General features: G+C 39.4%; 1 gene segment (V, D, J or C); it reads left to right on the top strand.

The window, feature by feature from the left end:
* The first annotated feature begins 1,860 nt into the window (after positions 1 to 1,860).
* Positions 1,861 to 11,457, top strand: LOC128099675 (Ig kappa chain V-III region MOPC 63-like). The segment is given in 3 exon segments: positions 1,861 to 1,909; positions 2,132 to 2,423; positions 11,343 to 11,457. Coding segments are annotated over 3 exon segments (456 nt in total).
* Positions 11,458 to 20,928: the final 9,471 nt, after the last annotated feature.

Genomic DNA, 20,928 nt, shown 5'->3' with positions numbered 1-20,928 from the left:
CACTTCCCTCATCTGCCTAATAGCCATTGTGCCTGGCACAGTGATGAGAAAACTTACAAAATGCTGCAGAGAATTAATTAGCACAGTGTGTCCCTTAACCTTGGAGCAAAACACAGTTAAGTTCTCTGTGTAAGAAATCATCATTTTGTAGTTCTAGAATCTAGAATTTCCAAACAGAACTCATTTGCCTTAAGTAAAGATGTTAGTCACCTAATTGATTGATTAATTGAGTTAATTTTTATAAATATGAGTGTTCTGCCCGTTTGTAGGCTGTGCATCTTGTGCATGTAGTACCCTCAGATGCCAGAAGATGGCATTGGTTCTCCCGGAACTGGATTACAGATGGTAGTTAACTGCCATGTGGGTGTCAGGAATGGATCCTGTGTCCTCTGGAAGAGTATAGCCAGTGCCCTTAACCACTGAGTCATCACTCCAGGACCTACCTTCTCATGTCTTGAGAAGATGGTATACCTTTGTTTACTACAGCTCCTGGAGGTTTACTACATTCTGCTGGTTAATTATTGCCCTCCATACTTTTAAAGAAGTTTTTATTGATTCTTTGTGGATTTCACATCATGCATCTTAATCCCATTCATCTCCAGCCCCTTCACATCTGCCTCTGCCCTTGCAACCTCCCCCCAACAGGATAACACAAAGTAAAATTTAAAAGAAAAGAAGAAGAAAAAAAGAAAAATCTCATCGTGGAAGCTTTGGTGTGGCACAATGCGTCAGACAGTATATCCTTTTGCATGTGTTCATTGCAATGAGTCCTTGGTCTGGTTTAAGACCTTTGGTTTATGCTACACTATCAATACTGGGGCCTCAATGGAAATCATCTTGACTTATCCTCAGTGCGGCCTGTTTGTTCTAAGTTTAGTTTTCCTGCTTCCTTCTTCATCCCATGTTCACTGCTCACTGCCTCTTCTGCTCCTGATGACATTTAAATTACAGCCTCCCAGAGGAGCCGACTTCTTCTTCTCATCTGAACCAAGCCACCTTGTTTTTTTTTCTTTATCTCATTATATCCAACTAGTTTCTGTTTGGGAGAAGTATCACAATGCAAAACACTTTGTTGTCATGAGATTAAAAAAATCAGTTTGAGGCTGGAGAGATGGCTCAGTGATTAAGAGTTTTTCTTGCTCTTACAGATGACATGGGTCCAGATTCCAGCATTCATGTGGCAGTTCACAGCCATCTGTAACTGTGTTCTAGTGGATCCATTGCCCTCTTCAGGAATTCAACCAGACCAATGACTCTTTGCAATAAATACTTACAAGTAAAGATATATGGACTAAAGTATATACTGTGTGACTCATCGGGCCACACTACAGTTTCCATGCCAAGGTTTTTGTCTTGTCTTTTTCTTTTTCCCTTTTTTCTTTTTGATTTTTTGAGTCTTGGGTTTAACTTTTAAATTTTATTTTGGGGGAGGCTGTAAGGACAGAAGGAGGAAGCAAGGGAATGGGGAGATGGATAGGATTGGTAGGCATGATGTGAAACCCACAAAGAATCAATAAAATGATTTAAAACAATTCTGAAGGATAAAAGTGCTCTTACGTATAATATCCTCTACAGCAGAGCAGTGATAGTGCACTCCCCAGAATAACCAAAATAACAGAACATGTCTGCACAGTGCCAGCCACAAAAACACTTGGTATACACTTACAATACCCTAGTGAAATTTTTGTTAATCCTAACTACCATAGGGTGACATAAGAGCAGGTGTCCTGTGAGCAAAAAGTCAGGCTTTTCTGAGCTGATTTGCATATTGAGACTTTAGCCACAGTGCAGATTGCTCAAAGCATCTTTAAAGGCAGCTTGCCTATACCCAAGAAGCAGCCTCTAGTCCAGCTCACAAAGATGGGGTCAGCTTCTCTCCTGCTATGGGTACTGCTGCTCTGGGTTCCAGGTGAGAGTTTGCAGTGATAGGAGCATCTTCTGTGGCCATCATTGTTTTGTATGCCTTGGTGTCTTTCCTGATCATTGAAATTTAATTGGTTTTGATCTTCCTTTTTATTTTATTTTTCTCAGGGTATATCTCTTGATTGCTGTTACACATTCCACATACATATGTTTTTTTCATGGGTATTTGCAGTATTTCTGTGACAGCATTGTGTGTTTATCATTCCAGGTTCTACTGCAGACATTGTGCTGACCCAGTCTCTGCCTTCACTGACTGTGTCTCTAGGGCAAAGGGCCACCGTGTCTTGTAGGTCCAGCCAGAGTGTCACTATAGGTAGTATTATTCATTATCTTCACTGGTATCAACAGAAACCAGGACAGCCCCCCAAACTCCTCATCTATGCAGCATCCAACCTAGAATCTGGGGTCCCTGCCAGGTTCAGTGGCAGTGGGTCTGGGACAGACTTCACCCTCACCATCAATCCTGTGGAGGCTGATGATGCTGCAACCTATTACTGTCAGCAGACTAGAGAGCTTCCTCCCACAGTGCTGCAGGGCTAAACAAAAAACTCCTGGTGTGGCTGCTGACTGAAGTTCAGTGTCTGAGCTGTGTTTTTCCCCAGGCATGTCAACCGTGTAATTTTAGAAATCTTGTTTGTAAAAACAGTGAAATTCTGGAACAGATGTTTAAAATAATAGTATGTGTGTTTGTCCCACCATTTATACTTTATAATTCATCTGTTTGCTTACATAATAAAGACCTCCTTGATACTATTTTCAATGGGCAATTTCAATAAAATTTGTTGGTTTTTTTTTGTGTTCAATATACTGAATAATCAATCATATTAAACTTACAGGAAACTTTCCCCAGTTGCCCAAAATAATCAGAGCTTGAACTTTGAAGATTGTTGTCTTGCAGACACAAGCTTACATTTTCAACCTAATGTTATATTCCCTCTTTTATTTGCTTAAAATTTCTCAAGTCTTTCTTCAGAGGATCACATACAAGCCTTTTCTGGCTAATTTATTGCTCAGCTTCTTATCTGCATCTCTGTGTCCATCACAGATGCTCATCCACAGTGTTATACTCATTTGCTGTTCTTTTCTCCTCATCCAATACCCACATCTTTCTCTATAATAACTTCCACAACATAGCCACATTCTCTTCTTGCCTTCTTTTACTTTTTGCTGTCTTCTTACTTTGAGGAGTACGAAGTCTCACTATATAGTTGAGGCTCACCTGGAAATCACTATCTAGACCCCAGTGACCCTAAACTTGTAGCCAACCTACCTCTTCCTTCTGACTGCTGGATTACATGACACCATGTCCAGCTTTTTTTCCTTTTGCAATTGTTCTACCATTGCTGGCGCACAGCCAAGGGTGCACAGCCATGATCATGGAAGGTTTTCTTCCCAGTCATCCTCTACTTCTACATGAGCCTTTTTTGTGTCTCTGCATCCTCCCAGTGTGGAGCATGAAAGCTCAACAGAATGATCCCTAGCACCTTCTCCAAGATGCACATCTCTGAGTTTTTCAAGGTTACAGTCCTAGATTACAGTAGGGAATTAGTATTGGATCATGGATTTACAACCACAACACCTATAACCTAGGCAGGAAATATCTGGGTCCTCTATGGAGGGTCTTAGAGGCTACAGTCAAGGTGCTCTCAGGGCTGCACCTTCATTTTGGCATTCAGAGAATCTTTTTCCAAGGCCAGTGAGGATATTTGCACCATTCTTTCTGCAAAGATGGCAGCCAGCAAATACATGGAGTGCAGTACTACCCAGCCTTCAACACCTACTCTGTGAGTTCTCACATCTTACTTTTCTTTGACATTTATCTGTTACTTCTATTCAGCTTTGATTTGTTTACTGTTGCCATAATTGAATACCAGAAACCAGGAACCTAACACAGAAAATACATCTATTTATTATAGCTCTGGGCTGTAGACAAATTTCTAATGGCCTTATTAAATACAAAAACACTAATATATAGCTAAATATATAGGGGTGAAACTCTTAGAGAGATCAGGGAAAAATACAGAAAGCTATGAGCTAACCTCATCTCACCAACTCTACAGCTTCCAAAGAGAGCTTTTTCCTGTATATTCATGTTTATATGCCTTTTCTGTTCTGTTCTCTCATTGGCTCTCTTAGCCCTGCTAAATCACTCCCTCTTCCTACACAGCTCTGTCACTTTCTTTCTGTCTGTATAGAGCTCCCGAACTTTATGGTCAACTAGTGTTGGAATTAAGGTGGGTGCCCCCACCCCTGGCTCTGTGTGGCTTTGAATTTACAGGGATTCAGACAGATCTCTGCCTGACACGTGATGGGATTAAGGGCATGTGCTAACATTGCATAACTTCTGGGTTGTGGTTGGCTTTTTCCTCTGGGCTCCAGGCAAGCTTTATTTATTAAAGCACAAATAAAATATCACCACATTTCAGTACAATTAAATTTTCACCACATTTCAGCGCAAATGAAATATCACCACACCGGGCTTGAGGAATCCTATGAGCATGTTGCCATGATTGGACCACATCTCCTGAGGGCTTCCTTGGTGTTTCATAACGTAGTGGAAGACATCACGTGCTGAGATCAACAGTGTGCCAGATCTGCTCTTTTTGCCTCTAATTATAAAGCTAATAGTGCCGTTATGGCACTTTTTCCTTTACGACTTCATATAATCCTGTCTACCTCCCAAACAAAATACTATCAGATACTTTGATCTGAATTTGAGGATTGAGTTTCTAATACCTATGTTTGTCGTGATGCATTCCCTCAGACACAGTCTTCATCTTCCTCAACCTTCTTCTACATTGTTGAGCCACAGATTGTACCTTGTTCAAGTCCTTGCTTTCCTGCTAGTTCCCATTGCCTTTGGTGCTTTTTAGGCAGACTCTTCTTTCCCATCCACCACTTCCCAAATATTCGACATGGAAATTCAATATTAATGATAAATATTTGTCCAATAGGTCAGGCTTGTTACTAGCTAACTCTTAAATTTAAAATAATCGATATTTCTTATCTATTCCTTGCCATGTGACTTGGTATCTTTCCTCAGTTTAGCATGCCTATCTTATTTTTCTCTGCATCTTCTCTGCTTGCTATTCTATGACTTTACTCAGTTTGGGTAGTTGGTGAGGCTTCTGGTACCAGACATGATTTCCCTCTTGTTGAGTAGTTCTTCAAGTCCAATTAGAAACCTCTTGGTTACCATCTAGGTATATATACTGTTCATGCCCTCTTAGGGTTATTGTACAGTGCTGCTCCTTGGGGTTCACAGGTGTCATAGCTGGGTGGGACTATTGGTTGCTTCTCTCCTTTGGACGTTTGTATGGTATCTTCTGGTTATCATGAAATATTTTCCTCATGGAGGAGGCCTAAAGTCAAATCCAGTACAGAGACCTCTGGGACCTTTGTCTGTAGTTGCATGGGGCAATATCACCTGTGAAACTTTAATGCAACATCAGGCATATAGGTTTATAACATAGGTATAGTCAATAAACATTAATTGATAACAAATTATGAGAAAATTTGTTTTAAAACAATTTTGTTACACTATAATATTTTTTATTAGTGATAAAATGAAATATGGGTGTTAGTGACATGGGTATGCTTGCTTAATTTTACAAATGAAATTGATCTTGTCTGAATATTTGATTTCATACTATGTAACACAACTTCAAAATATTTCAGAGTCAGTAGATATTTTGATTTTATAATCATCAGTGCTAAGATTCCCACTTCACATGAATACATTAGAGAAAGTAGCAGAAGTATGCTTAGGGGCATTTCAGGAATTTTTTTTTGAAATTCTTTCCTAATCTCAAGCTAAACCATTTAAGCAACATGTAAGTCAAGTCATCAACTTACACAGCAACAGGTAGAGTTAGACATTTTAACACCATAGAACCCAAAGATGTATAAAATTGATACTTTCATGGTTAGAAATAATGGTAGGTGACTAAATTACTGTTTTTATCAGGGCAGAAAGACTTGTATGTTCAGCAAAATGACTGCAATGCCTAATACAACATGCAGCAGTCTGAAATCTGAGCCAGTGTCTCAATTGCAGTGTCACATGATATGTTGACGTGCATAGTGAAAATTTTCATGTTTTGTGTTCAGATTCAAGGCTTCAGTGAAGTTCAGTTATGTAACAGGGGTCTGGACTGCCAGAAACATCTCAAAATCATTCTTCTTGGTTGACATGCTTTCATAGTATTTTGTTGTAGGCAATGTTTTATGGTCTACAAATTCAGTTACATGACCACCAATTTAGTACCTGAGCTCTAGGATATGAACTTTTAGAAAAAGTGAAAAATTTGTCAGTGTTGGGCTTCAGTGTTGGATTATAACATGACTTCCTGAGGAAATATTGCTTGTTCATTCTTCTTTACATTTTCTATTTTTTGTACCATTCTTTTCAGTCTCTAACATTTGGAAGGGTAGTGCCAAGTTTCTATTTGGTTTACATTTGCAATGATATTAAAAGGATGACAAATAAAACCATGGAATGAACTCTGAACCTATCTTTGCCTCCTTGGTCAATGCCCAGTGTAGAAACTTCAGCTCAGTAGTTTGCATTAACTTTTCAAAGTCTTAGGAAAGAAGGAGTTTCAGTGCTTGTCAATTTTGGTCCAGTGCGGTAAATAATTGGACCAAATTTTTTTACTTTTGCCTTCTGATTTTCCTTCTTTACCCTTCCCTTTATTCACCCCCTGTGTTATTTCTGCTCTCTTCTCATTTTTAGATTTTCCTTTTCTCTTTCCCTTCCCTCTACTTCTCTTTCTCCTCCTCCCTCCCATTTTCCTTCCTTTCTTCCATCCCCTCTTTTTCTCTTCTGTCCTTTGTCCTTTATTCCAATTTAATTTCTTTCACTTTGCTGTTTTCTATTTTTACTCAACATGTTTATTGTTTCTCAAGGATTATTATTCTGAGGTAGTTCTACCATCATATCTTTGGGTATATGCCCAAGAGTGGTATAGCTGGGTCTTGAGGAAGATTGATTCCCAATTTTCTGAGAAACCGCCATACTGATTTCCAAAGTGGCTGTACAAGTTTGCACTCCAACCAACAGTGGGGGAGTGTTCCCCTTCCTCCAAATCCTTTCCAACATAAGCTGTTTCCAGGGCTTTTTATCTTAGCCGTTCTGACTGCTGTAAGATGGTATCTCAGAATTGTTTTCATTTGCATATCTTTGATAACTAAGGATGTTGAGCAATTCCTTAAATTTTTTTTGGCCATTTGAGGTTCTTCTGTTGGGAATTCGCTGTTCAGCTCTGTAGCCCATTTTTTAATTAGATTGTTTATTATTTTGATTTCTAGTTTCTTGAGTTCTTTATACATTTTGGAGATCAGCATTCTGTCAGATGTGGGTTGGTGAAGATCTTTTCCCATTCTGTAGGCTCTCATTTTGTCTTGTTTATTGTGTCCTTTGCCTTACAGAACCTTCTCAGTTTCAGGAGGTTCCATTTATTAATCGTTGCTCTCAGTGTCTGTGCTACTTATGTTATATTTTTGAATTGGTCTCCTGTGCCAATGCATTAAAGGCTATACTTTCTCTTTTCTCTTCTATCAGGATCATTATAACTGGATATATGCTGAGGTCTTTGATTCACTTGGACTTAAGTTTTGTGCATGGGGATAAATATGGATCTATTTGCAATCTTCTACATGTTGACATCCAGTAATGCCAGCACTATTTGTTGAAGATGCTTTCTTTTTTTCATTATGCAGTTTTTTCTTTGTCAAAAATCAGGTGTGTGGGTTAATGTCAGGGTTTTCAATTTTATTCCATTGGTCCAATTATCAGGTTTTTATGTCAATACCAAGCTTGTTTTTTTTAATTACTATAGCTCTATAATAGAGCTTAAGGTCAGGGATGGTAATGCCTCCAGAAGTTGCTTTATTGAATAATTGTTTTAGCTATCTTTTTTTCCCATATGGTGTTGAGTATTGTTCTTTCCGGGTCTGTGAAGAAGTGTGTCGGAATTTTGATGGGGATTTTATTGAATCTGTAGATTGATTTTGTTAAAATTGCCATGTTAAATTTGCCTATCCATGAACATGGGAGATCTTTCCATTTTCTGATATCTTCTTCAATTTCTTTCTTAACAAAGACTTAAAGTTCTTGTCATACAAGTCTTTCATTTGCTTAGTTAGAGTTAACTCAAGGTATTTTATATTGTTTGTGGCTATTGTAAAGGGTAATGTTTCTATGATTTCATTCTTGGCCTATTTATCATTTGCATATAGGACAGCTTCTGATTTTTTTGAGGTAATCTTGTATCTTGCCATTTTACTGAAGGTGTTTATCAGGTATAGATGTTCCCTGGTATAATATTTGGGGTCACTTGATGATACTATCATGTCATCTGTAAATAGCAAAAGTTTGTCTTCTTCCTTTCCTATTTGTATACCTTTGATCTCCTCTTCTTGTCTTATTGCTCTAGCTAGAACCCCAAGTACTATATTAAATAGATATGAGGAGAATGGACAGCCTTATCCTGTTCCCCATTTTAGTGGAATTGCTTTGAGTTTCTCTCCATTTAATTTGTTGTTGGCCATTGGCTTGCTGTAAATTGTCTTTATTATGTTTAAATATGTTTCTTGTATTCCTGATCTCACCTTTATAATGAAGGGATGTTGGGTTTTTTCAAAGGCTTTTTCAGCATCTAATGAGATGATAATGCGTTTTTTTCCTTCAGTTTGTTTATATGGTGGATTACATTGACAGATTTTCATATGTTGAACCATCCTTACATCTCTGGGATGAAGCCTACTTGGTCTTGGTGGAGAAGGCTTTTGATGTGTTCTTGGATTCAGTTTGCCAGTATTTTATTGAGTATTTTTGCATTAATGTTCATGAGGGAGAATATTCTGTAATTCTCTTTCCTAGTTGCATATTTGTGTGGTTTGAGTATCAGGGTAACTGTAGTCTCATAAAAAGAATTTGCCAGTGTTCGTTCTGTTTCTGTTGTGTGGAACAATTTCAGGAGTATTTGTATTAACTTTTCTTTGAATTCTGGTAGAACTCTGACCTGATTTCATCTGATCCTGGGCTGGTTTTGGTTGGGAGTCTTTTAATGACTATTTCTATTTCCTTAGGAGTTAAATCTTTATTTATATTGTTTATCTGTTCTTGATTTAATTTTGATATGTGGTACCTATCCAATAAATTGTCCATTTCTTTTAGATTTTACAATTTTATGAAGTATAGGTTTTGAAGTATGACCTGATTATTCTCTGGATTTCCTCATTGTCTGTTTATGTCTCCCTTTTCATTTCTGATTTTGTTAATTTGGATGATATCTCTGCCTTTTGGTTAGTTTGGATAAGGACTTGTCTATCTTGTTGATTTTCTTGAAGAACCAACTCTTCGTTTCATTGATTCTTTGTGTTTTCTCTTTGTTTCTATTTTATTGATTTCAGCCCTCAGTTTGAATATTGCCTGGCATCTATTCCTCCAGGATGATTTTGCTTCTTTTTGTTCTAGAGCTTTCAGGAGTGCTTCAGTTGTGCTGTTAAGTAACTAGTGTAAGATTTTTACAACTTCTTTATGTCTGCATTTAGTGTTATCAGTTTTCCGTTTAGCACTGCTTTCATAGTTTCCCATACATTTGGGTGTGTTGTGCATTCATTTTCATTGAATTCTGGGAAGTCTTTAATTTCTTTCTTTATTTCTTCCTTGGTCCATTGGTGAAAGAGTTGCGCATTATTCAGTTTCCATGAATTTGTAGGCTTTCTGTAACTTGTGTTGTTGAATTCTAACTTTAAGTCATGGTGGTCTGATAAGATACAGGGGGTTATTCCAATTTTTTTGTATCTGTTGAGATTTGCTTTGTGATTCAGTATGTTGTCAGTTTTAGAGAAGGTTCCATGTTGTGCTGAGAAGAAGGTATAATCTTTTGTATTGGGTGAAGTGTTTTATAGATGTCTGTTAAATCCATTTGAGTAATAACATCTTTTAGTTCCCTCATTTCTCTGTCAAGTTTCTGTCTGGCAGACATGTCCATTGGTGAGAGTTCATTGTTGATGTTTCCCACCATTGGTGTGTGGGCCTTGATATATAATTTTAGCTTTAGTAATATTTCTTTTATGTGTGTGGTTGCCCTTGTGTTTGGGGCATAGATGTTCAGAACTGAGACTTCATCTTGATGGATTTTTTCCTGTGATGAATGTTTAATGTCCTTCTTGATATCTTTTGATTAATTTTAGTTTGAAGTCTATTTTGCTAGGTATTAGAATAGCTACACCAGCTTGCTTCTTAGGTCCACTTGATTGGAAAGTCTTTTCCCAACCATTTACTCTGAGATAATGTCTGTCTTTGAAGTTGAGGTATGTTTCTTGTATGCAGCAGAAGGATGGATCCTGTTTTCTTATCCATTCCGTTATCCTGTGTCTTTTTATATGCAAATTGAGTCCTTTGATATTAATGGATATTAATGACCAGTGACTGTTAATTCCTGTTATATATTCATAATAGTATGTGTGTATTTCCCTTCTTTGGGATTTGATGGTCTGGGTTTATCTATTGTCTGTGTTTGTATGGGTACATCTAACTTCCTTAGGTTGCAGTTTTCCTTCTTGTGCTTTCTGTAGGGCTGCATTTGTGAATAGGTATTGTTTAACTCTGGTTTTGTCTTGGAATATTTTGTGTACTCCATCTACAGTGATTGAAAGTTTTGCTTGGTATAATAGTCTAGGCTAGCATCTGTGGTCTCTTAGTGTATGCACTACATCTGTCTAGGACCTTTGTGCTTTCAGAGTCTCCATTGAGAAGTCAGATGTTATTCTGATGGGTCTGCCATTATAAGTCACTTGGCCTTTTTCCTTTGCTGCTCTTAATATTTTTTCTTTATTCTGTATGTTTAGTGGTTTGATTATTATGTGCCAGGGGACATTTTTTGGATCCAGTCTATTTGGTGTTCTGTAAGCTTCTTGTATCTTCATAGACATAGCCTTCTTTAGGTTGGGAATGTTTTCTTCTATGATTTTATTGAATATGTTTTTGTTTTGTGCCTTTGAGTTGGAATTCTTCTCCTTCTTCTGTCCCTATTATTTTTAGGTTTGGTCTTTTCATGGTGCCCCAGATTTCCTGGATATTTTGTGTTATGACTTTTTTTGCTTTAGTGTTTTCTTTGATTGATTAATCTGTTTCCTCTATTGTATCCTCCACACCAGAGACTCTCTCTTTCATCTCTTTTATTCTCTTGATTATGGTAGCATCTGTAGTTCCTGTTTGTTTAGTCAGATTTGCTATTTCTAGCATTCCCTCTGTTTATGTCTTCTTTATTGCTTCCATTTCAATTTTCATGACTTGAACTGTTTCTTTCACCTCTTTGATTGTTTTTCCCCTTTGTTTTCTTGGCTTTCTTTAAGGTATTTATTGATTCTTCCATTTTTTTGTTTGTCTTTTCCTCCTTTTCTTTAAGGGAATTTTTCATTTCTTCTTTGAAGTCATTTCTCTTTACTCAGAAGGCATTTGTGGGTCTGAAGAGATTCATATTGACTACGAGAACCCACAGGCTGTTCTTTCAGAGGGTCTAGATTTAAATCCCAGTACCCACATGGTGGCAGTTCATAGTAATCTGTAACTTAAATTCTAGAAGCTTTGAGTCCCTCTTCTGGCTTCTGTAGGCACCAGGTAAACAGGTCATGCACAGACATGCATGCAGCCAAAAAATCCAAAGACATGAAAATTAAAAATAGATAAAGAAGGCACTCCTATTGTCTCTGTTTCTCTGCTAGTATGTCATCCACAGTGGTTAAAGGTGATGGATCACTAATGGGTTTATCTATTTATGTTATTTTTTTTTTGTTTAAATTTTTTTAAATTTAATTTTTATTTATTTTTTTATTTTGCAATACAATTCAGTTCAACATATCAGCCATGGATTCCCTTGTTCTCCCCCCTCCAGCCCCCCTCACCTTCCCCCCAGCCCATCCCCCATTCCCACCTCCTCCAGGGCAAAGCCTCCCCTGAGGACTGAGATCAACCTGGTAGACTCAGTCCAGGCAGGTCCAGTCCCCTCCTCCCAGGCTGAGCCAAGCGACCTTGCATAGGCCCCAGGTTTCAAACAGCCAACTCATGCACTGAGCACAGGACCCAGTCCCACTGCCTGGATGCCTCCCAAACAGATCAAGCCAATCAAATGTCTCACCCATTCAGAGGCCCTGATCCCATTGGGGACCCCTCAGTCATTGGTTCATAGTTCATGTGTTTCCATTAATTTGGCTATTAGTCCCTGTGCTTTATCCAACCTTGGTCTCAACAATTCTCGCTCATATAAACCCTCCTCTTTCTCGCTAATTGGACTCCCAGAGCTCCACCCAGGGCCTAGCCATGGATCTCTGCATCCAGATCCCTCAGTCATTGGATGAGGTTTCTAGCATGACACTTAGGGTGTTTGGCCATCCCATCACCAGAATAGGTCAGTTAGGGCTGTCTCTCGACCATTGCCAGCAGTCTGTTGTGGGGGTATCTTTGTGGATTTCTGTGGGCCTCTCTAGCACTTTGCTTCTTCCTATTCTCATGTGATCTTCACTTCCCATGGTCTCCTATTCTATTAAGAAATGGGCTGTAGAACTAAACAGAGAATTCTCAACAGAGGAAACTCAAATGGCTGAAAGACATTTAAGGAATTGCTCAACATCCCTAATTATCAGGGAAATGCAAATCAAAACAACTCTGAGATACCAACTCACGCCTGTCAGAATGGCTGAGATCAAAAATACTGAAGACACCTTATCCTGGAGAGGATGTAGACCTAGGGGAGCTCTCTTCCACTGCTGGTGGGAATGCAAGTTTGTACAACCACTTTGGAAATCAATATGGTGCTTTCTTAGAAAATTGGGAATCCATCTCCCCCAAGATCCAGCTATACCACTCTTGGGCATATACCCAAGGAATGCCCAATCATACCATAAGAGCACTTGTTCAGCTACCTTCATGTCAGCATTGTTTGTAATAGCCAGAACCTGGAAACAACCTAGATGCCCTTCAACTGAAGAATGGATAAACAAAATGTGGTACATATACACAATGGAATACTACTCAGCAGAGAAAAACAATGACATCATGAAATTTGCAAGCAAATGGAAGAATCTAGAAAAAATCATCCTGAGTGAGGTAACCCAGACTTAGCAAGACAAACATGGTATGTACTCACTCATAGGAGGATACTAGATGTGGATTAATGTGTTTATCTTAAGTGCGCGTTTGAAGAAGTGTTAAAGAGTCCTCAGCTCCGACTGGCTGCTTTGAGTTCTCCAATGTAATTCTCTCACATAGATTCAGTGAATCTGTGGGCCTCTCTAGCACTTCCTGAGAGGCTCTCCTGAGAGATGAGCATGAGTGGATGCTGGGTCTGCTTAGGCAGAACAGATTTTGTTCATGGAAGCCACTCTGTATAGAGACTCCCTAAACTTTGAATGCGGTAATAAACTCCCACATACTCAGGCACCACCCCACTCATATTTATCCCTAGCCCAGTGCCACTGAACAAGTCAGGGACCTTAGCTGGAAGCCTCATAATTCAGAAACTGTAAAGACTGGACTGGTTTATGTAGAAGCTAAGATAATTAGTGGTTCCATCACTGTATTGGAGGTGCTGACTAGAGCTGAGGGGATGGAGACTGGCTCTCCAAAGATGGACTGAGAGAGTGTAGTTTGGGTCATCTCACAATCTTCAGTAGGTCTTAAATGAGAAGGAAAGATGTTCACCTGGGAGAGAAAATCATTGTCATATACAATACAGTCATCTATTGAATAATTTAACATTTACTGTGACTTATGTACTAAAAATAGTTTTTAGAAAGAGCCAAGATTTGTAAACAATGTTCTAGGATTTGCTCATAACAGTCCACTCTTTCTATGTGGCAATCTTCATCAGAGCACAGGTCCTTCTTCTCAAATCTCTCTCAAAATCACAGGTACAAACATCATAGGTCCAGCATTTGTTATATGTGAACTGAACACACATGGATGGCAACAGCATCCCACAGATCACCATGCATCCCCATTCACTTTATTTCTTTTCTACATCCTTGTTAGGAATCCAAAGCATCAGCAGCCCCAGGAACTGAGTAGAGAATCTCACTTGAGAAGCTGAACTAAGGATTCCAGACCAGTTAAAGCAAGGTTGTATGCAGGTGAGCTTTTATTTCACACTTGCAAAGAAGGCTCAGAGAACAATATGCAAATCTCTTGATGAGTAAAGTAAAAGAGCCAGACAAAAGTAATGAGTCCCTGAGGTGAGGGGAGTGATATAAGTATCTTTTATGTTTGAAGGAAAACCAATAGACATAAAATCCATGTTTTTTGAACCAGCCTACATTATTCCATGGTGAATGTCTGAGATCTGTGGAGAATACATTTTATATATCCCTGCCCCCTTATGACAGCACCGGAAGTACAGGTCTCTCTCTGTGTGTGTTTATGTGTGTGTGTATGTGTGTGTGTGCACTTTGCACAGGCAACTCTGTGACTCTCCCTCAGTCTGTCATTAAAAAGAAACAAGTCTCTTTCATCCTGCCCTGGACTTCCCTTGTGGACCAGAGGTAAGTGTCCCAGCTCAGCCTAGACCCCTTCCCTGGGCACCAGCCACTCCAGGGAAGACCTGCCCAACTTGGCCCCAGGCTCTGGTCACCAGTCAGGTTCCCTTCTAGCCCTACCGGGAAGGTTCCCCTTCTCCTCGGCAGACCCTGCAATCTCCACGCCTTTCCCCCACGCCCATCTGCCTGAGACCCCAGCCACTTGCTGAGACTTAGAGACTGGCCCCCAGCTCCCATCCTGCCCTGGACATCCCTTCTGGACAAGAGCTCCCATCCTGCCCTGGACTTCCCTTCTGGACAAGAGCTCCCATCCTGCCCTGGACTTCCCTTCTGGACAAGAGCTCCCATCCTGCCCTGGAATTCCCGCCTGGACAAGAGTTCCCATCCTGCCCCAGAGTTCCCATTTGGACAAGAGAGTTCCCAGCTGGACAAGAGAGAGAGAGACTTGCTGATTCTGTCAGCTCTGTCTGAACCAAGTGCGCTGATAAGACCAAGAATGAACCACAAGGAGATGGGCAGACATCAAGGCAGAAGTACATACAACAAAATGAAGAGCAATACAGCATCACCAGAACCTAGCCCTCCTCCAACATCTAGATCTGAACATCAAAAATTGGAAGAAGCAGAAGAAAACAGCCTTATGAATAACATCATGAAGAAGGTAGAGGCTTATAAAGAGGAAAAGACAAAAAATGGGAAGAATGCTATAAAAAACTAGTGAAAAGGACAAATAAAGTAGAAGAAAACAATAAAGTTCTGGAAGAAAACAATAAAGCACTGAAAGAAAATCATGAAAAAGCAATGAAACAAATGAAAGAACAGTCCTAGACCTGAAAAGGGAAATAGAAAAAATGAAGAAGACACAAACAGAGGGAATGTTGGAAATAGAAAATCTGAGTAAACGATTGGGAACTTCAGATGCAAGTACAACCAACAGAATGCAAGAGATGGAAGAGAGGATCTCTGGCATTGAAGATACAGTAGAAGAAATAGATTCATCAGTCAAAGAAAACACTAAAGCCAACAAAGTCAAGACCCAGAATGTACAAGAAATTCGGGACACCAGGAAAAGACCAAACCTACGAATAATAGGGATAGAAGGAGAAGAATACCAACTCAAAGGCACAGAAAATATATTCAACAAGATCATAGAAGAAAACTTTCCCAACTTAAAGAAGGAAATGCCTATGAAGATACAAGAAGCCTATAGAACAACAAACAGACTAGACCCCCCCAAAAAGTCCCCTGGCCACATAATAATTAAACAACTAAATGCACAGAATAAAGAAAGAATATTAAGAGCAGGAAAGGAAAAAGGCCAAGTGACTTATAAAGGCAAACCCATCAGAATAACACCTGATTTCTCAATGGAGACTCTGAAAGCCTGAAGGACCTGGACAGATGTAATGCAGACAGTAAGAGACCATGGATGCCAGCCTAGACTAATATACCCAGCAAAACTTTCAATCATCATAGACGGAGTGAACAAGACATTCCAAGATAAAGCCAGATTTAAACAATAGTTATCCACAAACCCAGCCCTACAGAAAACACTAGTAGGAAAATTCCAACCTAAGGAAGTCAGATATACCCTCAAAAACACAGGCAATAGATAAAACCACAGCCGTAAACCCCAAAGAGGAGAAGTACACACACACTACCACCAAAAATACCAGGAATGAACAAACACTGGTCATTAATATCCCTTAATAACAATGGACTTAATTCACCTATAAAAAGACAGAGGCTTACAGAATGGGTACGAAAGCAGGACCCATCTTTCTGCTGCATACAAGAAACACATCTCAAATTCAAAGATAGACACTACCTGAGAATAAAAGGCTGGGAAAAGACTTTCCAATCAAACAGTCTTAAGAAACAAGCAGGTGTAACCACCCTGATATCCAGCACAATAGACGTCAAACTAAAATCAATAAAAAGAGATCAAGAAGGGCATTACATACTCATCATAGGAAAGAGCCACCAAGATGAAGTTTCAATTCTGAACATTTATGCCCCAAACACAAGGGCACAGACATATGTAAAAGAAACATTACTAAAGCTTAAACCACATATAAAACCCTACACATTAATAGTGGGAGACCTTAACACCCCACTTTCACCACGGGACAGATCTCCCAAATCGAAACTTAACAGAGAAATAAAGGACTTAACTGATGTCATGACTCAAATGGACTTAATTGATATCTACAGAACATTCCATCCTAACAAAAAAGAATATACCTTCTTCTCAGCACCCCATGGAACCTTCTCTAAAATTGACCACATACTTGGTCACAAAGCAAATCTCAACAGATACAAAACAATTGGAATAACCTCCTGTGTTCTATCAGACCACCATGGTTTAAAGTTAGATTTCAACAACAACAAAAACTACAGAAAACCTACAATCTCATGGAAACTGAATAACACCCAACTGAATCACCAATGGGTTAAGGAAGAAATAAAGAAAGAAATTAAAGACTTCCTAGAGATCAACAAAAATGAAAACACCACATACCCAAACTTATGGGACACTATGAAAGCAGTGCTAAGAGGGAAATTCATAGCACTAAATGCCCACATAAAGAAGTTGGAGAAATCTCACACTAGTGACTTAATAGCATACCTGAAAGCTCTAGAACAAGAAGAAGCAAAGTCTCCCAGGAAGAATAGATGCCAGGAAATTATCAAAGTGAGAGCTGAAATCAATAAAATAGAAACAAAGAGAACAATACAAAAAATTAATGAAACAAAGAGTTGGTTCTTTGAGAAAATCAACAAGATAGACAAGCCCTTATCCAAACTAACCAAAAGACAGAGAGAGAGCATCCAAATTAACAAAATCAGAAATGAAAAGGGGGACATAACAACAGACATTGAGGAAATCCAGAGAATCATCAGGTCATACTTCAAAAACCTCTATTCCACAAAACTGGAAAACCTAATAGAAATGGATAGCTTTCTGGATAGGTACCACATACATAGGTTAAATCAAGACCAGATAAATTATTTAAATAGTCCAATAACCCCTAAGGAAATAGAATCAGTCTTTAAAAGTCTCCCAACCAAAAAAAGCCCAGGACCAGATGGTTTTAGCGCAGAATTCTACCAGATCTTCAAAGAAGAGTTAATACCAATACTCTCTAAATTGTTCCACACAATAGTAACAGAAGGAACATTACCAAACTCCTTCTATGAGGCTACAATTACCTTGATTCCTAAACCAAACAAGGATACAACAAAGAAAGAGACCTACAGACCGATCTCCCTCATGAACATTGATGCAAAAATACTCAATAAAATACTGGCAAACAGACTCCAAGAACACATCAAAACAATTATCCACCATGATCAAGCAGGCTTCATCCCAGGGATGCAAGGGTGGTTCAACATACGAAAGTCCTTCAATGTAATGCACCATATAAACAAACTCAAAGAAAAAAAACTACATGATCATCTCACTAGATGCAGAAAAGGCATTTGACAAAATCCAACACCCCTTCATGACAAACGTCTTGGAGCAATCAGGAATACAGGCAACATACCTAAACATAATAAAGACAATTCACAGCAAGCCAACAGCCAACATCATATTGAATGGAGAGAAACTCAAAGCAATTCCACTAAAATCAGGAACAAGGCAAGGCTGTCCGCTCCCCATACTTATTCAATATAGTACTTGAAGTTCTAGCCAGAGCAATAAGACAACATAAGGAGATTAAGGGGATATAAATTGGAAAGGAAGAAGTCAAGCTTTGTCTATTTGTAGATGACATGATAGTATACTTGAGTGACCACAAATATTCAACCAAGGAACTGATACGGCTTATAAACACCTTCAGCAACATAGCAGGATACAAGATCAACTCAAAAAAATCAGTAGCCCTCCTATATACAATGGACAAAGAAGCGGAGAAGGAAATCAGAGATACATCACCCTTTACAATAGCCACAAATGACATAAAGTACCTTGGGGTAATACTAACCAAGCAAGTGAAGGACCTATATGACAAGAAATTAGGTCCCTGAAAAAGGAAATTGAAGAAGATATCAGAAAATGGAAAGATCTCCCATGCTCATGGATAGGCAGGATTAACATAGTAAAAATGGCAATTTTACCAAAAGCAATCTACAGATTCAATGCAATTCCCATCAAAATACCAACACAATTTTTCACAGACCTGGAAAGAATAATACTCAACTTCATATGGAAAAACAAAAAACCCAGGATAGCCAAAAGAATCCTCTACAATAAAACAACCTCTGGAGGCATCACAATCATTGACTTCAAGCTCTACTCTAGAGCTACAGTAATAAAAACAGCTTGGTACTGGCATAAAAACTGACATGTGGATTAATGTAATCGAATTGAAGACCCTGACATTAATCCGCACACCTATGAACATATAATTTTTGACAAAGAAGTCAAAAGTGCACAATGGAAAAAAGAAAGCATCTTCAACAAATGGTGCTGGCATAACTGGGTATCAACATGTAGAAGGCTGCAAATAGATCCATATCTACCACCGTGCACAAAACTTAAGTCCAAGTGGATCAAGGACCTCAACATAAATCCAGCTACTCTGAACCTGATAGAAAAGAAATTAGGAAGTAGTCTTGAACACATTGGCATAGGAGATCACTTCCTAAATATAACACAAGTAGCACAGACACTGAGAGAAACAATCAATCAATGGGACCACCTGAAACTGAGAAGCTTTTCTAGAGCAAAGGATACAGTGAACAAGGCAAAGCAACAGCCTACAAAATGGGAAAATGTCTTCACCAATCCCACATCTGACAGAGGACTGATATCCAGAATATAGAAGGAACTCAAGAAATTAGACATCAAAATGCCTAACAGTCCAATTAAGAAATGGGCTATAGAACTAAATAGAGAATTCTCAACAGAGGAAACTCAAATGGCTGAAAGACATTTGAGGAATTGCTCAACATCCCTAATTATCAAAACGACTCTGAGATACCACCTTACGCCTGTCAGAATGGCTAAGATCAAAACACTGAAGACACCTTATGCTGGAGAGGATGTGGAGCTAGGGGAACTGTCCTCTACTGCTGGTGGGAATGCAAGCTTGTACAACCACTTTGGAAATTAATATGGAGTTTTCTTAGAAAATTGGGAATCAATCTCCCACAAGATCCAGCTATACCACTCTTGGGAATATACCCAAAAATGCCCAATCATACCACAAGAGCACTTGTTCAGCTACGTTCATGTCAGCATTGTTTGTAATAGCCAGAACCTGGAAACAACCTAGATGCCCTTCAAATGAAGAATGGATAAATAAAATGTGGTACATATACACAATGGAATACTACTCAGCAGAGAGAAATAATGACATCATGAGATTTGCAGGCAAATGGATGAATCTAGAAAAAATCATCCTGAATGAGGTAACCCAAACTCAGAAAGACAAACATGGTATGTACTCACTCATTGAGGATACTAGATGTGGAACAAGGATGACTGGACTGCTACTCACATCACCAGGGAAGCTACCTGGAAAACAGGACCCCAAGAAAGACACTGGGATTACCCAATGATGGAGAAATGGATGAGATCTACATGAACAATCTGGATGTGAGTGGGGGTAATGAAGGACGAGAGTCGAGGGAAAGAGAGCTTGTGGGAGCAGGAGATCCCAGCTGGATGAACAACAGAGAGGGAGAACAAGGAATAGGAGACCATGGTAAATGAAGACCACATGAGAATAGGAAGAAGCAAAGTGCTAGAGAGGCCCACAGAAACCCACAAAGATACCCCCACAAGAGACCGCTGCCAATGGTCGAGAGACAGCCGGAACTGACCTACTCTGGTGATGGGATGGCCAAACACCCTAAGTGTCATGCTAGAAACCCCATCCATTGACTGAGGGAACTGGATGCAGAGATCCATGGCTAGGCCCCAGATGGAGTTCCAGGAGTCCAATTTGTGAGAAAGAGGAGGGTTTATATGAGCGAGAATTGTTGAGACCAAGGTTGGATAAAGCACAGGGACAAATAGCCAAACTAATGGAAACACATGAACTATGAACCAATGACTGAGGGGTCCCCAATGGGATCAGGCCCTCTGAATGGGTGAGACATTTGATTGGCTTGATCTCTTTGGGAGGCATCCAGGCCGTGGGACCGGGTCCTTTGCTCATTGCATGAGTTGTCTATTTGAAACCTGGGGCCTATGCAGGGTTGCTTGGCTCGGCCTGGGAGGAGGGGACTGGACCTGCCTGGACTGAGTCTACCCGGTTAATCTCAGTCCTCAGGGGAGGCTTTGCCCTGGAGGAGGTGAGAATAGGTGGTAGGTTGTGGGGAAGGGGAGGGGGGGTGCAGGGAGAACAAAGGAATCGTGGCTGATATGAAGAACTGAATTGTATTGTAAAATAAAATAAAATAAAATTTAAAAAAAACTTAGAAAAAAAAGAAACAAGTGTGTTCAGCGATAGG

Source organism: Peromyscus californicus, unplaced genomic scaffold (assembly GCF_007827085.1).
Source record: "Peromyscus californicus insignis strain IS unplaced genomic scaffold, ASM782708v3 Scaffold_6__1_contigs__length_162567912, whole genome shotgun sequence".
NCBI classification, from domain to species: Eukaryota; Metazoa; Chordata; class Mammalia; order Rodentia; family Cricetidae; genus Peromyscus; species Peromyscus californicus.
The sequence above is the reverse complement of the archived record's forward strand: the minus strand, read 5'-3'. Positions and strand labels throughout refer to the sequence as shown.